The sequence below is a fragment of the Cyprinodon tularosa genome, unplaced genomic scaffold (assembly GCF_016077235.1).
Source record: "Cyprinodon tularosa strain WSP-4 unplaced genomic scaffold, ASM1607723v1 ctg35, whole genome shotgun sequence".
Taxonomy (NCBI): Eukaryota; Metazoa; Chordata; class Actinopteri; order Cyprinodontiformes; family Cyprinodontidae; genus Cyprinodon; species Cyprinodon tularosa.
In genome coordinates this window covers 194,428-216,605 of record NW_024039063.1, presented here as the reverse complement: position 1 = coordinate 216,605, position 22,178 = coordinate 194,428, and the positions used below count along the sequence as shown (strand labels likewise).

Genomic DNA, 22,178 nt, shown 5'->3' with positions numbered 1-22,178 from the left:
GAATTTGACCTTGAAAAATCACTTTGAAAGATTAGATAAAATAAACAAAACACTACAGCATACATTTTATAAATAAGGTATCTTCCAAAAGCTACTGATTGGTTCATTTAGGGACATCGTAGAACAGGTAACCTAATATTTATATGACCTAATTCTTCTATTGAACATCAATCAATCTACAGCGGGTGTCATAAGTATTAAACACAACTCATTTTTCTCAATAAATATATTTCTAGAGGTGTTATTGATATAACAACCCATGGAATCCACACATACAAAGAAATCAAACCATAGATTAAGTTATGTATAAATAACCTGGAATGGCACAGTGAAAAATAATGGAACACGTAAAGTAAGGGAGGTGCAAAAAGGCACGGAAAGTCAAGACACCTGCCAAAATCTCTCAGTAATTAGAAAGAAATCCTGCCCCTTCCTTGTCAGTGCAAATTAATAGCAGCTGGATCAGTCCCAAATGATGGCCTATAAAAAGTTGTCTCTGGTATCACACAAGAAACATCTCATGGTGGGTAAAAGTAAAGACTTTATTGCAAACTATAATGATGGTATTAGTAACAGAAAGGATTTCTAAACTTCTGCATGTTCCAGTGAGCATATTAAGGCCATAATCCAGAAGAGAAAACAAAATTTTTCACCATAAATCGACCACGACCAGGTGCTCCTCGCAAGATTTCTGACAGAGGAGTTAAAAAACATATCAGAAAAATTGTCCAAGTACCAAACAATAAGTAATGCACTCAGCCGCCATGGCCTGTATGCACGTTCATCAGGCAAGACCCCATTGCTGAAGAAAAAACATGTTTACGCTAATTTAAAGTTTGCTGCACAACATTAAGACAAGCCTGTGAAATACCAGGTCAGATGAGACTAAAATTTATCTCTTTGGATGCCATAATTTATCTCTTTGGATGCCCCAATACATGTTGTATATGGAGGTGAAACTGCACTGCACATCACCCCAAACACACAATACCAACAGTGAAGTTTGGAGGTGGGAACATCATGGTGTGGGGCGTTTTTTCAGCATATTGTCAAGATCTTGGCACTGATGCCTGGTCTGATTACTCATTTCACAGCCTACTTAGCTCCGCCCCATTCTCATTACCCACCTGCATTAGTCGCCCCATTCTCATTACCCACCTGCATTAGTCTCTATTTAATCCCCCTTCAAACCAGTAATCAGTTCCAGATTATTCCGAGCTGTTGGTAAGACTAATTATAGCGTTCCTGCATTCTGATTACCTAATCCTGACATGTTCTGCCTCTCAACCTCTGAGCCTGTTTGCCTGACCTGTCTTCTGACTCCTGCTGGATCTCTGCCTGTTTGTGTATCATACCTGAAACAGTGACCAGACTCCGTCCTGGATTCTTCCTCAGCACCTCACCAGATCTCTGACCTCCTGTCTCAGACAACTGAGTACATCACCAACATTGTTTTTGGCTTTGTCCTCTGGATTATTCTGCCTAGTTTTGTGAAATCTAACTGTTTGTCTGCTTTTGAATACTGGATCCTTCTGTTTTGAGCCTGGTACAGGCAACTTCAAATAATCGAAAGAAAGATGAACGGAAAAATGTACTGAGACGATCTTGATAGAAAAAAATCTACTGCCATCCACCAGAAAGATACAGATGACACATGGGTGGACATTTCAGCAAGAAATTAACCCCAAACACACAACCAAGGAAACTCTCCGTTGGTCTCAACGAAATAAAATAAAGTTGCTAGAACGGTGCAGCCAATCACCTCCATTGAAACCAATAGAAAGTTTATGGAAATAATTTAAGAATAGCGTTCCTAGAACAGGCCCACGATTTGAAGACCGTCTGTGTCGAAGAAGTGGCCAAAATCACATCTGAGCAAAGCATGCAACTAATTTGCAAACAAAGGCTTTTGTAGAAAGTATTAATTTTAGTGTGGGTGTTCAATCTGTCTGTCTGTCTGTCTGTCTGTCTGTCTGTCTGTCTGTCTGTCTGTCTGTCTGTCTGTCTGTCTGTCTGTCTGTCTGTCTGTCTGTCTGTCTGTCTGTCTATCTATCTATCTATCTATCTATCTATCTATCTATCTATCTATCTATCTATCTATCTATCTATCTATCTATCTATAGCCCATTTGATAGTGTTTTCTTAATATGACTCATTTATCATCACCAAATGCTGATCTGAGAATGATTTAGTTATTATTTGCCAGCTCGGGTGGCTTGAGTTCACCACAGAGGTGTAGCATATTTATCCAATGTGTCAGGATTACCACCCATGCAAAGAAGCAGCAGAAGCATCGGAAATGGACTGTACCAAATAGAAATAGGGATGCTGGTTAAGCTCTGGTTGCATTTGAGTAATCAAAAACTAGCCCGCAAAAATGAAATAACCTTCTCAAAAAATTATGGCGTAGATACGAAATTTAATAAAACAAATGTAGCGATGCACATGATGATAATTAGCATGCGTGTGTTCTCCGAATTAGTTCTTTTCGTTGGGCTCCCCCTCCGGTGGAGCCGCGGTGTATGCGCCCTGGTTGCGACTGTCATCCAGTCTGACCGCCCGGTTTTTCGGGGAGAAGTTGGCAGAGGGATGTTCGGGCGATGATGGCGCTGCAGCTCAGGAGCGGGGATGCTGCATACTACCAGAGCGCAGAATACTGCAGAAACTACACTTCACAGCCTGTCAGCTACAGTGACAGCAGCCATTATCCTGCACGATTGCCAGGTAAGGTGAGGCTTGTCATATTAGGGGGGGGGCTCCTATTAAAATGACGTGGAAAAAGTATCTTCCTTTATTATGCAAGAAACGGACAACCCAGCGTGAGTTGATTGCAGATGGTTCAGAGGTGGGTGGGTGTTAAGAGGGGGTCGCCCTGGCGCTCCTGTCATGTTTTATGTGATGTTGCTGCGGTGCACCAGCCAACGTTCTGAGCACCAAGCAAGATGCGCTGCAAAATCTGTGGTTGTCTTGCAATGCAGCATGGGTCTAGAGAAAGTATTTGCATCAAAAGTCACAAAAATTAGAAGAAGAAAAACATCTTGCATCTACACTCCTTGATCTGCACAGATGACATGTCACATTTATAATGAAAGTGTCTCTTAATACACCTGCGTAGGCTCCACAGTACCCCTTCCTGAGGGGCTTCAGGAACATCAGGCCAAATGTGTCATGCTGCAGCACTGATCCTTTTAACTGAGTAAGATTAATAAATCCATTGTTTATGTGATTTAATTGTAAATGATTTATTTAAGCCAAAAAATCTTTTGCATTTAAATTTATATTAACTAATCTGCAAAGGGGGATACAAGACATCATCCAATCTACTGTTTTTTTATGTATAGGACTTCCAGTTCTTCTAAAGCATGTGTCAAGAGCTAGTTTCTATATGTAGGGTGGTATTAAATAATCAATGTACAATGCAATACAAGCATAATGCACAGCCGATGCAGGTAGGGCCCAGAGCACTTAAAGGGGAAAGCTTCTCAATTTATTTTAAAGTAAGTTGCAAAGAAACCCCTGACAGATGTAAAAGAAGAGAATACAAGATTAGTTATTTAAGATCAGAAAGAGATTGACTTTACTAACATCAGTACGGTGGGACATATGTGGAGATTGCAGTAAAATATGCTTTTCCAGAGCTCAGCAATGCAGATGGAATTAGTGCAAAGGGGCATGTGCTTCCTATCACTCCATAATTGATGTGACACAACACAGTACCTACAAAAGAAACTCAAGAGAAGTGAACACTTGGCCTATTTAAAGATTCTCAGAGGAGACAGGGAAATTAAAAAAGGTTTAAAGATATTGTTCTAGTGTTTTGTTTCTGGGCACTCAACCAGCAAGCTATAAACTCCTGAGTTGAGCTGAAAAGCCTGACAAGTGATGAAACTTCTGAAATAACATCAAGGTTTTTTGTGCTTTTTTTCCCCCATCTTCAACAGCTTCTTTTAACGGTATGAGAACAAAAAAGATCAGGAGACGTGAAGGATGAAAGATGCATTTGAATCAGGCTCTATGTAATCCTGTTTTTTGACATGCTGAAGAGATTGTACTGTCACTCAGCCTGCAAAGTCAAAATGGTGAATATTTATACAGTACTCTTCTGCAGCCAGGAACACTGATTGTGCTGTGTTTGCTTGCATACAGTCAATACACACCCTTAAGTTCAAATGTGGAAAAGCTAACCTTGACCTATCTAGCTCACATAACACTTACGGTGCGCAAGGGTTTAAAGCTATGAAACAGACAACTGAGTGTTTTACTAATGTATAACTTTTACAAAGAAAGATTAGCAGCATTTAAATTATATTATAATGTATAATGTAATGTATTGTAAATTCCCTAATTAACCCACAGTGGAGAAATTCGCCTCTGCATTTAACGCATCCCCTTAGGAAGCAGTGGGCTGCCATTGTGTGGCGACCAGGGAGCACTTTGGGGTTAAGGGTCTTGCTTAGGAACCCAGACTGTAGGCTATGGGGATCGACCCGGGTACTTGCAACCTTCTCAGAGCACAAGCGAACTGCTCTAACCACTAGGCCAACCCTGCCCCACAGTACCCAGTATACACTACCCCTTTCAGTTTCTAATGATACCACCGCACAATTTGATATAGCTTATCAAGATTTTATGTGATAAGCAAAAAAAAAACAAAAACAAAAAAAAACAGGTGGAGTATAAAATTGTCAGATTCAGGTTTCAAATAGCCAATCTCAGAAATAATTTATAAAGAAGAGAAAATAAGCATGTGCTTAACTGAAATGTGTCTGTTTTTTTAATAACTTTGAAGAATTCATAAGCATGACCATAAACAGGTAAACATAGGGAAGTTTGAACGGTATTAGAATGCTTCTTTCTAGCAGTATAGCTGAAAAAAAGGGTCGGAGAGAGTTTATGAGAAAATGAGTGGAAAATCATAGAGCATCCTCCTCAAAGAAAATGTGTTAGAGTCTGCAAAATGCTGTTAACAAAGTGGCAAGGTGCACCTTCCAGCTACAGAACAACCCTCAAAAAACAGCCGTAGCTACAATAGGAGGGTTTAATCAAACAATTCCTATGCGTTGTAAGGCCCAATCAAAATCCAGCCAGCAAATGGAACGGCACACTTTTGAGAAACGTGGTTTTATTTCAAAACCATGTGTTATTTCCATCTACTTTCCAATTATGCAGTATGTGTTGTTTTGTTGAATACAATCTCATTAAGATAGATAGAAATTTTTGATTTTACACTTGACAAAAATTAGGAGATTCTCAAGGTGCATGAGTTCTATTGGAAGACAGGAATTATCTCCATTTTTGCCCATGATATCTCTCCTGAAGCCCTTTTTAACATAATTTCTAAACAATGACTAAGGAATTTCCTCTGCTGGAGCAAACTTTTATAATTAAAAATCCATTAAAATGAAGTAACAATTTTCCTATATAATAAATAGATCAGAGAATCAGCCATCAGAATCCAACAATATATGAAACTAAAAATGAAGAAGAAGGCTTATTGTGTATCAGGAGAACTATTGATTTTAACCTCAAGAGGTAACATACTGCAAGGTATCTACCCTATACATGTATATATGTGGTTAGTTGAATTGATAAAAGTAACATTGATTGCCCCAGTTAGACTGCAGTTTGTGTTTAGATTTAACAGTGTAGTCTGGGATGAAAGGGAATCATATTACAAATGTTGGGATAGAGATCTCAAGAGTTCAATTCAACTGAAGGTTTAGACTGCTGAGACATTCCTGCTTGTAATAAGACATACTGATAATCTCTGAGTTTTTATATTGTTGCTGTATCATTTAGAGTTTTTTGAACCGTTTTTTTGGTGTATTTTACATGTCCTGTAGCACTCATAATTGTTGTCTGTGTGCCAAGGACAAGCTAAACAAACTTGCTTTGGGAGCAGTGGAGCATTAGAATCTTAATGAAAAGTAAAAATTGAGAAGATGTATTTTGTGGCGACCACAGTTCTAAATGCTGTGTGTCTGTAGGTATTATGTGTTTAACAGCACCTGAATTTGAACACTTGGGAGTATGCGTATATAAACAAAGTTTCTTCAAAAGAATATTAAATAGCAGGCGTTAGGAGGCACAAATCTGCCCCCTAGAATCCAAAGCAGACACTGTTTCCTAGGCATCCACAAGTCCCCAAGACCACAGGAACCACAGAAGGACCATTGCAGGTAAAACTGCACCCTCTCCTGCAGGAGAGCTCCGGGTGCACCTCCCAAGCACCTGTCACCCATGTATTCACCCAGCCATCGATGATGAGAACCACCAATGCAATGACAGGCAAAGACACCAGCCACCAGGATGGAGTGTGCAAGGGAGGGAATAGGCCTCACATGGCCTGAGGTGATCAGGGTGGGCGGCAGACCAGGGCTCAATATGACAAAACTAAAGAGCACTTGCATGGCCACCCATAACCAGTAGACAGTGATCAAGCATCTCTCAATTGATAATACAGCTATGAATCTTCTCCCCACAGGGGCATACCCCTAAGTGGGCATAAGCCAGATTGATAGGTGTAGCTCAATTTAAATTCTGCACAGTATCCATCTGGAAAAGCTCAGTTGGAAAGTGTCAGCAAAAGTGAGGGACATTCAGTACAATCCTTTGAACTGATTGGGTAAATCACCAAGTGGCACCTGCCTCCCATATCAGGCTTTTAGCCAATCACGGCCCCAGTAGCAGTTGTGACATATCACATTGTCGATTTCTTTCACAACTAGCGGAGTTACTGATAGATCAGACTCTTACCAAATCCAGTCAAGAAGGAATGCACAAACATCTTTCCCATGATCAAGTTGTATCCCTTTTCTCTTTTTTGAAATATAAAGCTAAAACGGCTGCAGCCATCTTGTTTGGCTTTAGCTTTCTGCCACTGTTCAATGTTTTGATATCATGCACGTCTCTGCATTTCATTGATCTGAAACATTTCTGTATCCTGACTAATTCATCTTTTGGCTCCCTGCAAGATGTATTTTTGGGCGTTTGTGAATTCACAAATCTTGCGACAATTTATCTTGCTTGCAAGGTAAGCACACCCCTGAATGACTGCTCCAAACCTAAGAAGACATTGAGAACAGATCCACTCAGGACGAGCCCCACACCCCATTTTTCCTCCACCTAACAATATGTTCATTCTGTAGTCTCAGGGCCACTCCAATTCTTTGTTTCCTTCTCCGTAGTGATACAATAAGGTTCCTCTGATGCTTTGAAAGCTATTTTGCTTTTGCCATGAAATTACACTAAAAAAATGTTGGGCATAGGGTACCAGAGCTGCTCTACTTTATTTGGAGTCCAAAGGCAGAAGTAATCAGACTAAACATCACAGATTTAGGTGGGTGTGCACTCTTATGCACCTAAGAAGATTGCATTGATTTTAAACATTACTTTCTTCATTAACTTTATGAGTCTTTGGACATGCACTGCCTACTTAGCAGATAAAAAGCTAAAGCAATCCCAAATAAGCAAACTTAAACTCTCGTGCAACCGAAAGGGATTGATACAGCTCCCTGACTGTATTTTACACAGCATTATTTTTGCCAACCTACTCTTCCAAATAGTCCTGTTACAGAGACTCTGTGACATTTGTTTAGGCCTTTACATTGTGCAAAATGGCAGCCATGGAAGAATATTTGTGCACCTTGATCAACACTTGATCAGTTATGCAACTTGATCAAAATGTCTGATCTTAATGTGAACTTTATAAGCAATAAAAATATTTCCTAGCTGCCTAAACCTGCTTTTTGAGTTAAAGAACTGGACTAAAATGTTTTGTGTGGCAGATTATTCCTTCTATTTAGAGTTTACTAAAAATAAATCAACCTTGATACCTCCCAAAGACATTAATAAACATATTTTAACATAGGGAAAACAGAACTCACAATATCAATAAAGAGTTAAGCGGATTTAAATGCTGCTCCTCTTGTCGTTCTGGATTTGTTGGGTGTATGTCTCTTTCATCTTGCGGTTTATATGACTAATTGTAAGGTCAGAGCCTTGTCCACCATACCTTTCTCCTTAGATCAGCAGGACTGCATGACAGACAGACAGCTGGACACTTTGGACAGAGAGACAGACAGGGAGCACTTGGAAACTCAAACACCCCAGGGTATAATTTTGGGTCTCAGATTAACTGCTAATGGGCGTTCAATCAGATTTTCAGATGAGAGTCCAACAAAGTGGATACAGCTATTTGCCTATACTGACCTGAGAATCTAGTTTTAGACACACAACCCCCCACCTCAAACACACAGACACAGAGTCAGTGACAATTCAACCCTCAAAACATGAGTGGGAATACAAATTAAAGCAGAGTTTGCAGTGTGTGTGTGTCTGATGTCCTGTATGCTTGACTGCAGGCGCTGCATGTTCAGCCTGAGCTTCCTGATGCCCACTGAAGTGTGAAGCTCCGAGCTCTGTCCAAGAATGTGTTTCTGTTCACTCAGCTCTCTTCATCCTTTCTGCCTCTGGGCTTTAATGTATAGCTCCCATCTGTAATCATCGTATGTTTGTCGAAAATTTACATGCTAAATGCAAGTAATACATTTAGAATCCTTTTAATCTAATATCAGAACAGTTTTTGTTTAGTTTAAAATATATGATTTAATTATGGTACCAATTAAGATCAATGCTTTTTGATCAATAGTTTAATTGAATTGAAACCAGAATTTTACATTATTTTAGACCAAAGTGTGCAAACTATACATTGGATTGGGTGTAACTTAAGTTGTAAAGAAGCTTTCCTGTCTGAGTTCCCTGTGAATAATGGCTTTTAGCCACAATCTTCACAAGGTCTTCTGCTTCTTTTCTAGTGGTGAGTCACACATTTCACACAAAAAAACATATGTATCTATGAGACATAAAACTGTATTTTTCATTTCAAATAATATAATGGTTGGATATTATCATATTGTTTATGCTTGCAGGTAACTATTCTAAACATTCATGGTACTGTTAGGTATCTTAAAATTTTTGGAGGTGTGGCCATTTAACTCATGATGCCAGCTTTTCTTAAATAACTGATCATAAAATATATAAATTTCTATTAGAAGAAAACATTAGACATGTTTTTTTTTTTTTATTAGAAAAATTGGTCTAAACCTGGAGAGGTTTAGCATGATTATTTGATTCAAATAAAATGACTAAATGCTTTTTTGTAAACTGTGGTTAAATACCTGGTTTTCACTGAAAGTCTCTTTTATTTCTGCTGTGAGTTTGTTGAATTCATAAAATCAAAAGTATTTGATAGTCTTCTTTGTGATTTTAGATGCCAAAGCAACATAGATCCCAGTCAGTACAGCATCTAGTAAAAGGCTGAATACCATGAATCAGAGCCAAATGATAACATCAGCATACTAGCCTACTCTCAGTAGAAATATTAAGTGCTTAGCAAGTTCCGTGTTAACAGTGTTTATCATCTCACTTTACAGCCACTGCTCTCTTTTTCAGCTGAAAGAAAGTGGATATCTGGATTTTAAATGATTGTTCTTGAAAGGAACTCTCGTGTCTCATCAAGGTTACATGTTTATTTTTCAACAAAAGCACAACTACATAATGGTGCATTCCAAAAGTGTGAAAACTCCTCAAAAATTTTTAACAGATGATCAGGAAACCTTAAATGCCTTCTTAGTTATTCATTGCAGTCCTGAAAAAGTTTATAAAAACAATGTTTATTTATGTCCTCTGGGCTGCCTCATATTGTGTTTTATTTTATGCCCACAGGTCCAGACGCCATGTTGAAGCCTCCTCTGAGTTTTTTCAGTCATCCTCAACAGCCCTTCCATTACATGGACTCCCTGCACCATTTAGGACCTCCACCTATGGCACCTACACAACCCCTTGGCCCACCACCCATTGCCCCTACTCAACCAATTGGACCCCCAACACTGGCTCCTTCTCAGAGTTTAGGGCCCCCACAAATACCTACTGCTCACACACTAAGGCCTCCATCCATTACTCCGCCACACACCTTAGCTCCACCAATGCCCCAAGCCCAGCAGCTGGGCCCTCCACCGATGGCACACACTCTAGTCCCTCCAACTGTAGATCCCACACAACCCCTTGTACCTCCAACTATGGACCTCACCCAAACTTTAGGACATCCACATCTCACCCCAGCTCAAGCACTGATCCCTCCACCTGTAGTTGCACCAGCACCCAGCCGCTTTCCGCTCCCTCCCAGCTCCCTGTCCTCACCCCCTGCTCCAGACCCCGATCCGTCACAAAGGACTCAAAGGCCACCAGGACTAGTTCCCAATCAAGCACCAGTATCCAACTACCTATGTGGACCTCTACCGGGCCAAGCAGCTCCTGCCAGTGAACCGCCCAAGGATGAGGGCTCCTCTCTGGGGATGGAGGAGCAGGAGGATTCTCTAGGCCTGGAAGAACTGTGCAAACCACTTTACTGTAAACTCTGCAACGTTACACTCAACTCTCCTCAGCAGGCACAAGCTCACTACCAGGTGAGGTAAAAAACACAATCCCACATTACCGACCCATACACTTGGCGACCACTTTATTATGTACCCTATGCTAGACCACATCTTCCCTTTGGATATGCCTCCTTTAAGGGTCTAACACTCTGTATAGATTTGGCCCATTATTCAAAGATAACATCATGGTCAGCATTAGGTTTGTTAGTTTCACATCTGTGATTACAATCTATTGTTCCACTACGTCCAAGAGGTGCTCTGTTAGATTAAGATACAGTGAGTGTGGATTTTGTGATTGTTGAAAGAACTTGTTGCCCTCTTGAAACCATTATTTTAGCTTCGTGACGTGGTGCATTATTATTGCGGGAGAAGTATAGTTAGCAAGTTATCTCAACTTAGTTTAGATGCCTTAATGTATTGAACTGCCTCCATATGATTGGCTGTGTCATTTCTACTTTTAACAAGTATTTAAACATTTATACCTAATAAAATGTCTGATGCATGTATGTAATACAGGGAGACTAAAATACTAAGCTTTGTATCTTTTCATCAAGGGAAAGAACCACGGCAAAAAGTTGAGAAATTTCTACGCTGGCAGTCAGCAGCCACCTGCCATCAGGATACCAGAAGCCCCAGAGGGAGCCGGTCAGAGCCTCGGTTCTGGAGCCAGTGATGGTGATGGAGGCAGACAGGTTAAGCCAAGCTACATCATTTCTGCACTAACTTACCTGTTTAAACTGAGGAGGTGGGTGTTTTACTGCGGAGGCGGCCACTCTGCTGACTGAGACTGTTTCCTTTGAGGAGGTGCGAGGCAGCTACAGTTACTTATTAGGGGACACATGTTCTTTTCAGTTTATATATTTATCATTAAGCCTGGGTAGATCAGATCATGTCTCCTTCTCTTTATTTGAAAATGCCCATTTGGAGTATCTGCTTCAACCAGTCATTCCAGTCATTAATTATGAATGTTCATTGGTATATATTTTGAAAAACAGACAGATTGACTAAGAGAGATATATTTTTTCTTCTTCTCAGTGGAACTGAATGTTCCTTTCTTGTTTCGGTTATGTGTTTGTTCCCTAACTCCTCTCTCCACAAACAGTGCAATGCTTTGTATAATGTTTGCAGGCGCTGTATAAAGGGGCGCCCCGGGTCATCCTGGCAACAGAAAACGACTATTGTAAACTATGTGACGCCTCCTTCAGCTCCCTGGCAGTCGCACAGGCCCACTACCAGGGAAAAAACCATGCCAAGAAGCTACGACTGGCTGAGGCCCAGCAGAACTGCAATAACATGTGGGTTCAGGGTGGAGTAATATTTTGTCTGCAGCAGATTTTTCTATGGTGTATACATGTTTAAACCTTTGTCTGAAAGGAGTTTTAATCTTTGAGAGTTACAGGGATGGCAGCAATGAAGTAGCCCAGAGAAAAAATCGGAAAGATGGCAGTGAGTACCGACTGGTGAAAAACCGCCGCAGCCCACAGTTACCTGCCGCCATGCCAGGTAAGAAATTAGACTAGAACTAAACGATAAATTCAGCTGTATTTCTGGATAAAGCAATTTTACAGCAAAAGAAGGTGCTGCATTTGTGTATAGAAATAAGAATAACCTAACAGAGGAGTTTTTGTCCACTCATATTTCATCGGTCAACAAAGTTAAACTCTACAAAAACACCTATAAATTATTTTCATTTAGGAGCAGTTTGTCAGCAGATAGTACTAGGAAAATAAGCTCATCCATAACCAGCACAAACATTTGCCTCCCCTGGAAAATGTGAATGAACAACTTCAAATCGATTAATCTTTTACTTCATTTGCAAAGTTTCGACTTGGTGATTATAACATTGAACTTTTATTTCCTATTCCAGTGAAAGATATCATTTAAAAAAAATATGCCTTCTTTATGAGGAAATATACGTTTTTATAAATGGAAAGGGTTGATCCAATCTAGTCAAGGCATCGTTTCTGACAGAAACATGTTTCATAAAAGCATTTGCCAGCTATCTGCTTAAGGTGTCATATCATTGCATGTCTCATGAGATCCTCTTTTGTCTATGATCAAACTGGAACTGTGAGCTTCACTAAGGATGAACCAGAGATGGGTCCAAGTCACTGTTTTGCAAGCCTCAAGTCCTGCGTCGAGTCACAAGATAAAACCAGTAACTCTCAAGTCAAATTACAAGTCTGAAACAAAAAAAATTAAGTGTTTTTTTAGCAATGTTGAAATATATGTTAAATGTAAATAATGAACCATGTTTACCTTTTTAAATGTGGATTGATCTCAACAAACCCTAAAGTTAAAGCTAAAGTAGCTGCATCTCACTGCGGAGCTAAATCCGATGTGGTTTTTAGACCTAGAGTGTGAGCAGGTAGATTGCATCAGAGCATCGTTGTACATTGTGAGCTGTTGCAGCATGCAATGGTTGAAAATATCGCACAGTGTATGCCCGGCTTAAGCTCTTAACCTCTTTCTAAGCAAATATTGTACATCTTAAGCCCATGATGTTATGGATCTTTTTATTTCCTATAAGGCATTGGAAATCATGTTAAAATGCATCACAAAATGGATCCTTCTTAATATTCTGAGATTTTTAAAAGCCTTTTGGCCTTTTTCAGAAGCCATAGCTTCAACATTCCAAGAATTTCCAAAACATATAGCAAAATCAATACTGAGATTGTTTAACATACAGGATTGAAATCATCATCAGTGGCAATCTCCATCCTCATATGTAAATCTCAGAGAAAACCTGTGATGTAAAAGAAGAGTGCATAAGAGATGATGGTTATTCTGAGGGATGTCAAATATATAAACCTACCCCAAGCAGGGGAAATAATATAGGAGAAGTTGCAACATAAAAACATCGCCATCCAATATTTTGCTGAAGTCTGTGAAAAACTCAAGAGGATTTTCTCCAAACACGAAATCCCAGTACATTTCAAACCAAACAAGACCCTTAAACAGAGACTAGTGTATCGTAAAGACCAACCCCCAGACCAGGTGACCCAAGACAGGTGGTTTGAGAGGGGTGTGAAGGAGGCCATCTATGTTACTCAGGTTTCAGCTTTCAAAAACCTAAAATGCAGTGATAGAGTTGATTCCTTCCCGCCATCATCGCAACCTCCACCCCCATACATGGGACCAGAACATCTCGCCTGTTCAGCCACGTCAACAATTCCCCCTAACAACCCCCTTTTAGAGGCATAGACCAGTATTGGGTATTGCAGGCTAACAAAGAACCCGAAAGCCTGCCCATTGCTAATGGGCAGACTTATTCTTCAGGTTAAATTTGCATGTTTTCTAAGCCAATAAAAGGCTTTGTTTTGGTTCACTCTATAAAGCCTCAACCTCAACGCTAATTCTGACATTTTGAATTGAAAAAACGTCCAGATGGGAAGTGACACGTCTTCAAACTTGGAAACAAAGTCCAATGGATTTTTTTTTAAATCTTATTAATGTTCTCTAATTGGGTGATGTTGATTGTTGTATGATTAGTCTGCCCATCATGCAATAGTTGTTTCCGCCTGTAATTGCAAATAACATTTCTGAGAATATGATGCATCCATGGCATATAAAGTCTTATTTTTATTTATATACCAACATTTTTTTCAGAAGATGACTGTAATCTTTCCAGGCTGAAAGGATGTTTGCAAATTCCCTTGAGGCAAAGAGAGAGAGAGAGATTTTAAATCTGCTGATTTCAGTCAACAACAGAAAGTGCCTTATAATAAAAAACAGAAACCACTTAACACTGAAGAGGTCTCTCTCAGATGTAAAGGTTTGTTCAAAGAGTGTTTTTAAAGAAAGATGTTTGGCGTGCAATTAGAGGCTATCTTCAGCAGCCTTCGATGGTCGTATCTGCTTTCTGTAAAGTGACGTCTGGTAACCTATAAGGTAACATCTTGTGGAGAAAAAGCTTCACAGTGTCTGTTTTCCCCTTTTTGTGTGCGTGTGTGAGTGAAAACAGATACAGCATAAGTAACGTCAGACCTTCTGCTTACGTCAACATGTCCTTCTCGCTGTGTCAGACTTAACTATTTTCACAGCGGAAGTCATTAGAAAATCAACAAAGGATTAAAAAATAGGTGACAATAAAATGTTGATTGCTCTTCCTATCTCTCTCTCTCTCTCTCGCCCCAATGATCTGCTTTTGTCAGCGTTCTTTTTTTTTATTCTCTTAATGGACATATCCTAAAATAGCTGTCCTTTTAAGTGTGGCTGCTTTGTGGCACCTTTTCTGTGTCTTTCTGGCCTTTTTCTGCAGCTTTCCACAATCAAATGAACAAACAACTCTCTTTTGTCCCGTGTACCATCCCTGTAAGATGTCTTTGAGCTCTTTCTGTGCACCGAAGAGGGTCATTTTATAAGAACAAGTGACTCATTCTGCTTTCTTTCTTAGTCTATTTTTAAACCTGGTTCTATGTGTCTTGAACTTTACTAAAAGCAGAAATAGTCAAGTCTAGAGAACACGGAATGGGTTTTGTGACTTTTCAACAAATAGCTCCTTTGTTGCAGGTGAAATGATTGAATAAGTCATGATAAAACAGATTGACAATTAGAGATTATTCACCATATAGAGCTACTGTCCTTTTCTAGATGTAAACATTTTTTTTGATCTCCCAAAAACAGCCAAATGTATATTGGTCCCTTTTAGAAATCTTATTTTTTTATTAGTTTGCCAATTTACTTTGGAGGTAGTAGGAAAGAGCAGCTGTCAAATATGTTAGCAGATATACCTGATATATGAGAAGTACATGCATGACAGCTTATTACAACCTTATTTGCAGCACTGATCCAAAGTTTCAACAAATGAACTTCAAATAATTTATTTTTAAATAAAATATTCTTATAAAACTCATATTTGCATTTTGCTCAAGCTTTTAATAATGGCTCTAGTCAGCACACGGAATCAATCAGTCATACTGAAACAAAAGGACAGATTTGAAACGATTTACTCTTTTATAGGTACGTCTGTTTTCCATTTTTATGTTCATTTATTTTTCGGGCAATGTACCTTTAGAACAAGATATTAAAGAAAACAAGGTTGGTATAATATTTATATTTTCACAACTGCATAATAATAATAATACATAGCTATATACTATATCTGGTATATTGTATGTTTTATATGGTATATAGCTATAGATTCTGTATTCTGTCTATATCTACTTTGTTGAATTCCTTGTTAGTCGAAACCTACTTGGCAATAAACTTGATTCTGATTGTAAGGAATGTGTTGACCCTGAGAGTACCCAAAGTTTAGGGATTCTTTTAAATCTGAGCAACTGTGCAGATGACAGATGCTCAGATTTAGTCTCAAGTTGAATCCACCCTTTTATTTTTTAGAAGTTCAGAAAGAAACAACTTCCAGTTTTCTCTTCTGTATTCTCTAGTTTGAGTTCCAGAAAAAAAGGGTAAGAAACTCCCGAACAGCTGCTATCCGATTCCACGCTCCACTTGACGCATGAAAACACTCATGCTTTACAGCCAGGTTCCCTTTCCTGCATGGGCTTAGATCCCTAACTTAACTTGAGGCTTTCCAACCATAACAGATCCATTGTAATTAGAATAGAAATTGTTTGCTTCTAGTGTAGTCAATGTCAGTCAATAATTCAAAAGTTTCTTACTTCCAGTTTTGAAGTAAGACTAAGGGCTAAAATATAGATATAAGAACTATGAGGAAAACTTTTAATGCAGGCTAAGAGGTGTCAAGTAACAAAGTACAAATACTTTGTTACTTTACTTAAAAATAAATTTTGGCTATCCTTTAGTGGAGTCATTATTGTTTAGACAACTTTTTACTTCTACTCCTTACATTTTTTTTTCTTTTTGCAGCTGTCCACTTTCTACTCCTTGCATTTTATAAAATTAAAGTCGTTAGTTTTGTTTCTTTTAAGCTAATTTTAATTATGACCTGCTGGTAAAAAGAAATAAAAATAAAAACCTTTAAAATAATGTGTTTAATCTTAAAAAGGAATTGCTCTGTGGTTGGACTCTTTACTGCACCAACTTGATATTTGACACCGACCAAAATAAAATTTTCAAGATGATGCAAAGTTAAATGTAACTCTTTTGCCATTAGTTATAAAAAATAAGAAAATTAAGTATAAGGAAGGTAATCATTCAAATTTGTAGAACAATGTTACTTTAGTAGGGTAGTGCAGAATAAGTAATAAAGCATCAGTTTCTAACATTTTATTGTGTATTACTTTTACTTTTATACTTAAAGTACTTTTAAAAATTACCGTTGTACACTTTTACTGTTGTAAAAAGCTTAAGTTGATACTCTAACTAAACAAAAGTGTTTTTAAACAACAGTATTTATACTTCTAATGGAGTAATGAATATTAATACTTTTGACACCTCTGTTTAGGTTGAACATATTTTAGCCTGGATGCTATTGTCCCTCAAGTTTTCACATTATGTAAATCTCAAGTGAATTATCCACTTAATATGCTCATTCTACCCCCAGGGCCGTACTATAACCCGAGACCAAGGCAGCGCATCCCCAGGGATTTGGCCATGTGCGTGACTCCCAGTGGGCAGTTCTACTGCTCAATGTGCAACTGTGGTGCCGAGCAGGAAACAGACTTCAGGCAGCATCTGGAGAGCAAGCAGCACAAAGCCAAAGTGTCCGAGCTGAGATACCGCCATGAGATGGAGAACCTCGGGTACAGCTAAGACAGTCGAGAACTGGAGTAAAGATCTTCTGTATGGCAGATCACCTCGCATATGATTCAAACATCAAATCTAGAAAAGATCATTTGAAAAACTGCATCTCAAATAGTTGATCAAGTTGTTATGACATACAAGGTTAGCAGTAAATAGCTAAATCAGTGTTTTCTTGAATTTAGGATGTTTTTGTCTCTTAACAAGAGAGTCCAGTTCAAAAAAAAACCTTTTATCTAGGAAGCGTTGGAGCATCTCAGTAAATTTAAATATCATCAAAACTGTAAACTATTTTAATCTGTTTAATTTAAACAGTAGAACTCAGACATTCGATCGATTGATAACACACAGAGAAGCTCAGGGTGATTCATTTCGTCTGATTGAGGACTGGGGTTTCTCATCCTTGTCCCAACAATATTGTAGATTCTCTATGAGGTTTGGATCAGGCCAATTTGTCTGTTAGTCAAGCACCCTGATACAATGGTCATTAGAGCAAATGTTGGTACTTTTGGCACTGTGGTACGGAGTCCAATTGAAAGATGAAACCATCGTCGCCATAAAGCTTTTTGAACAGAGAGAGGCATATCTTTTAAGAGTTTCCTAGTAGCTTCTGCTTTGGCTTTGGACTTAAAGGCACAGCGCAGACTTTGTGACCTAAAGAGTTGACGCATATGAGTTATTTTTAAATGGTTCCTCAGGCCAATATACAGTACTTGACACTATCAATGCTATGAGCGGGGCTTCCCTCTTGAAATACCGCCTATGTACGTTGGGAGAAGATGCACTGTCGTTGGCCAGGTCATGTGACCTGGAAGAACGTATCGCTTTACAGCCACAGGCTCTTAAATCATCATGAAGCTAAGGTTTTTGCTATATTATTTTTCTGCCTGCTTGACTACCTGTCATAGATGAGGCAAGGAAAAAGTTTAAACTTTCCGTGGAGGCTAAAAAGAGAAAACGTGAAAGGGATCGTGCAAGAGGAAAAACAAGAGACTGAAAGAAGTTGGAGATAAAACTGATTCTCTTTTCTCAACTTTAATATTAGACTGGTAAGTTACTTTACTCCTAGTATACAGTCATCTTTATTTTTTTCGATGTTTAGTAGAAGCAAAATACAGGCAGTTACAGGTCTAGTGCCCCTAGTGGCCAAAAGTTACACAGTGGCCTTTCATTAAACCCATTGAAGAAACACCAGCATTTCTCTAGATCATCAATGACTGTTAAAATGTCACTCATTAGTAAAATCAGGTTTGATCCTTTTTATCTTCATTATTCTCCAGAGTATACAAGCTTGATTTCCAAATCAGATACTAATCTTAATTTTGTTTGATAAGATATCTTCATTTTTACCATTTCAATTAGATGGTGCTGATGCTGTGCCTGGTTCAGTCATGGCTTACCTTAGTCAATCAGATAGTTGTAGATCATGCCCTGGGTACATGTAAGTGACATGAAGAAGACTCCAGCTCTGGTAGTTCACCAACTATTTTTCTTCCGTTAAACTTTCCATTTGTAGGCTCTTTATGATGCACCAGCCTCTATACTGACCATTTGTGGCTTAATCTCTTTGTGGAGGTTATGAGAAATTGATTTTAATGCAACTCACTTCCTCATGGTGGTGTAGGCCATAATTAAGATTAAAGATCCTTTAGATTTTTGACTTACAAGCCATAATTATCAAACTGACCAGAAACAGAGGCAATTACTATAGAGAATATCTCTAAATGGAATCTATATAAAAGTTAAACGTTTTAATTTTAGTTAGCAAAAAAGGTTTTTGATGATTTTCAAATTTATTGAGATGCACCTGTGTAACATTTCGATTTTTTAAGTAGAGATTTGTGGTAAAAAAAAAAAAAAAAAAAAAAGAACTAAAAACCCCTGCACATTTAATCAAAATTAAACACAGCTAGAAAAAGAACAAAAAAAAAACAGTCTACATATGGATTAGGAAAATAAGTAACTCCTGTTCTTTTTTATACCTTCACTAGTCTGCTCTTCTTCTTAGCTTTGAGCAGGATTCATTCAGACTCAGGTTACAAGTGAATGCAAATGAGATGCAAAATAAATCTTGGGGCTCGCTAAGGCACTTGGAAGAGGACGATTCAAGAACCGGAAATCTGGGCTTGTGGAGAAATGCTTAGAAAAGAGAGAGGAATCAATCAGGACTAAGGGCATTCAGAAGTCAATAAAAAAAGAAAAAAAAATGAAAATGTATTTTTTATAGGTTCTGCTGTCAGGTGATCTCTAATCTGGCAGTAAGACCTTGCATATCTTTACAACCTAACAGAGGAATTAAACCTCTTGTTGATTTTAGAATTGATAAAAGCACAATAGAATAATAAAGTACAGCAGTGTTAACTAAAGCTGTGAGCATCGGTTTACCTCAGACCAACCGTTTGGGTGAATTCAGGAAAAAGGCAAGAAAATACTGACTTGCATTGATTTGGCATTTGTTGGAATATAGGCCAAAGCTTGACTTTTTATTTGGAAATAAAATAGTAGAAACCAATCTGTACTGTGGTAAAGCTTTTCGATAAGCTGCTTTATATCTTCTATTATTATAAATCACTTCGATCGTATGTAAATAAAACCAAATTATATTATAGGTATTAATACAGTATAAAATATGAATCGTATTGATTCTTATTATTCTCAGCATCTTAATCTACTATGAGTTTGAATAATCATCCTTGTGCACACCGACTTAGTGTTTTAGCACTGTATGTTTTTTTTTTCTTTTTTATATTTTGCTGTGGACCCTCCTCAATTCCTTAAAGTACCTTCTGGTACCTCCAGTGTTTTATTAAAAGCTAATAATAGCGTCAGTTTGACTGCTGTGTCAGAAGAGGTTGCTTGTGAAGCGAAACCACTTTGGATGTAGGTTTTCGCTGAAACAACCGAATAGAGAAAAACATTTACTCACAGTGGAATACATCGTCTAAAGTCTTTAACTCCAAACTTTCAATTAGTTTGCAAGTTTCAGGGCTCTTGATTGTTTCTGGTCAATTCAAGCAGAAAAAATAAGCTGGTTTTATTGCAGTTTAAAATAGCAGATTGGATTTTCAGACTTGTGATGTTACTCTCTCTCTCTCAAGGCCCACTTCCAGCTAAGTTTCTGTATTTTGCCTGAAAGATAATTCCTATAATTGGAGTTAAATTAGATTATTCTGTCTGTTTATCTGATTTACTGTTCCAGTTCGCTACACTGAGCTGAAGAAGACACAAGCATGAGGCATTTTGAGTTTGAAGGTGCCTTTAATTTTGGCAAACATCCCTACATTACGAACAAACTGTATGAAGTCAGTGCTACAAAAAGATGCCTTTTAATCCTGACTGACATGCTGGGTTATAGAAAGGTATTTTATTAGTGCCAAAACACATATTTTTGTCAATGTTAGAATTATTTTTGATTTTTTTTCTGTATGTTATTTATTAAAATAAAAAAAACAAAACCCATTTAAAACGGATCACAAATGGATGATCTTGCCTTTTAATCTAAATCACGTAAAGTCAAAGCTAAAAAGGGGCATCCATCAAAGAAACTGTTTCTACCTTGACATATTTCAACCTCTTGAAAAGAGCAAGTGAAAGCATCCTTTTGGAATTCAATTATATTAATTCCAGGAGTTTGCAAAAGTATTCATAACCCTTCAACAAACTTCAGTATATTTACTTGTGATTTTATTTAAAGAGCCAAAACAAAGTAGTGAACATTGAAGTTGAGGGAAAATGTTGGGTTAAAATCTTTATAGAGCGCATTTGTATGCAGCCCCCTTTAGTCTAACCTGGCAGTAGCCAGATCGATGAGTGTAGAACTGAGTTGAGTTCTAAGTTATCAATCTGGGATGGCTGCCGTTCAGTCTGTCCGTGAAAAGAAGGGACGTTTAGAACAATACTTCGAGCTGATTGGGTAACGTACCAGCTAGTACCCGCCTTCCATAATACGCTTTTAGCCAATCGTTGCAGCAAATCATGACGTTTCAGCTTCTTCAGCGTTTTCACAACACTTTTTCCAAATCCTGCTGGTAGAAAAGCACAGACATCTTTCCAATCTACAAATGCACAAAGTTAATCTCTTTGCTTCTTTTTTAAACGAGAAATTGTTGCTATTTTAGCTAAAACCGAGTCAATTGCGGTATCGACGGGTGAGTCCTCCAGGCGTAGCCATATTTGTTATGCTCTGGAAAGGCCCTTCTGACTGTCATCATTCTTACATCTCCCGCCCCAAAAACCCTGCTGGCATGTCATTGGTCCGACCTGCTGGTGGTTATGAAACGGACGTATTAGCGTGAGTCTTTCAAGATGGATTTGTTGTGAGACTGAAAACTCAGATCTCACAACAGTCCAGCTTAAAGTGCACGGTTATCTTTAGTCAGCACTTTCTTTTCATCTAGAGACTGAAACGTTTGGCGGTTATTGTTTGACATTATATTAAAATCTGCTGCAGTCTGCATTTAATTACCTCCATGTGTTTCCATCAGCTATGATTGGGCAAGCCTCCCCACAGCATGATGCTGCCACCAACACTTTCCACCATGTTGGCTTGTTCGTCATAATGCACAGTGGTAATTTCCACCACTGTTCTGTTTAGAGCAGATCTTTCTACATGTTTTTTTTTGACCCCCTACTTTGTGTCTTAACTTTTCAGCAATAACTTTCTTCTTGCAGAACTTAAAGATTTGTGAAGGGCGCAACTCATCATTTTTCAACCGCTACATGTTTCTGTTTTTTTAAGATGCGATTAAATTACCGACACGTGGAAAAATAACTAAGAGGTTCCTGTAGGCTGTAATGGACTTTATTTGCGGGTGTCGAAATAAAGGGGGCTGAATGCGAATCCATGCCATGCCATCCTGATTTTATCTAGTAAAGAACATGTCACTTACCTCCTGTAACACAAATATACTTTGCGTTGGTCTCTGTGATAAAATCCTGTTATGACTTTATAGCGGCCGTAGTCAAACACAAAACACCAATAGTAAAGAAACAGCTGTCTTAGTGCTTGTTTAAGGTCTGGGCAAGGTCAAAGAAAGGTAGGAAAGAGGCCAAAGAGCTGCGGATTCTAATCCAAAA

General features: G+C 38.4%; 1 protein-coding gene across 1 annotated transcript; it reads left to right on the top strand.

Moving 5' to 3' along the window:
- The first annotated feature begins 2,545 nt into the window (after positions 1–2,545).
- zmat3 (zinc finger, matrin-type 3) lies at positions 2,546–18,431 on the top strand. The gene is made up of 6 exons (XM_038295064.1): positions 2,546–2,724; positions 9,727–10,466; positions 10,991–11,128; positions 11,565–11,731; positions 11,836–11,939; positions 16,906–18,431. The coding sequence occupies exons 1-6, from the start codon at positions 2,601–2,603 to the stop codon at positions 17,112–17,114; spliced, it is 1,482 nt and encodes a 493-aa protein (XP_038150992.1). The 5' UTR covers positions 2,546–2,600; the 3' UTR covers positions 17,115–18,431.
- Positions 18,432–22,178: the final 3,747 nt, after the last annotated feature.

Excerpts from the sequence above, each read along its gene's own strand:
- zmat3 (XM_038295064.1), top strand. The coding sequence starts at position 2,601 with ATGATGGCGCTGCAGCTCAGGAGCGGGGATGCTGCATACTACCAGAGC. Across the intron at positions 2,725-9,726 it reads TTATCCTGCACGATTGCCAG|GTCCAGACGCCATGTTGAAG; the intron begins GTAAGGTGAGGC and ends TTATGCCCACAG. Across the intron at positions 11,732-11,835 it reads CAGCAGAACTGCAATAACAT|GGATGGCAGCAATGAAGTAG; the intron begins GTGGGTTCAGGG and ends TGAGAGTTACAG.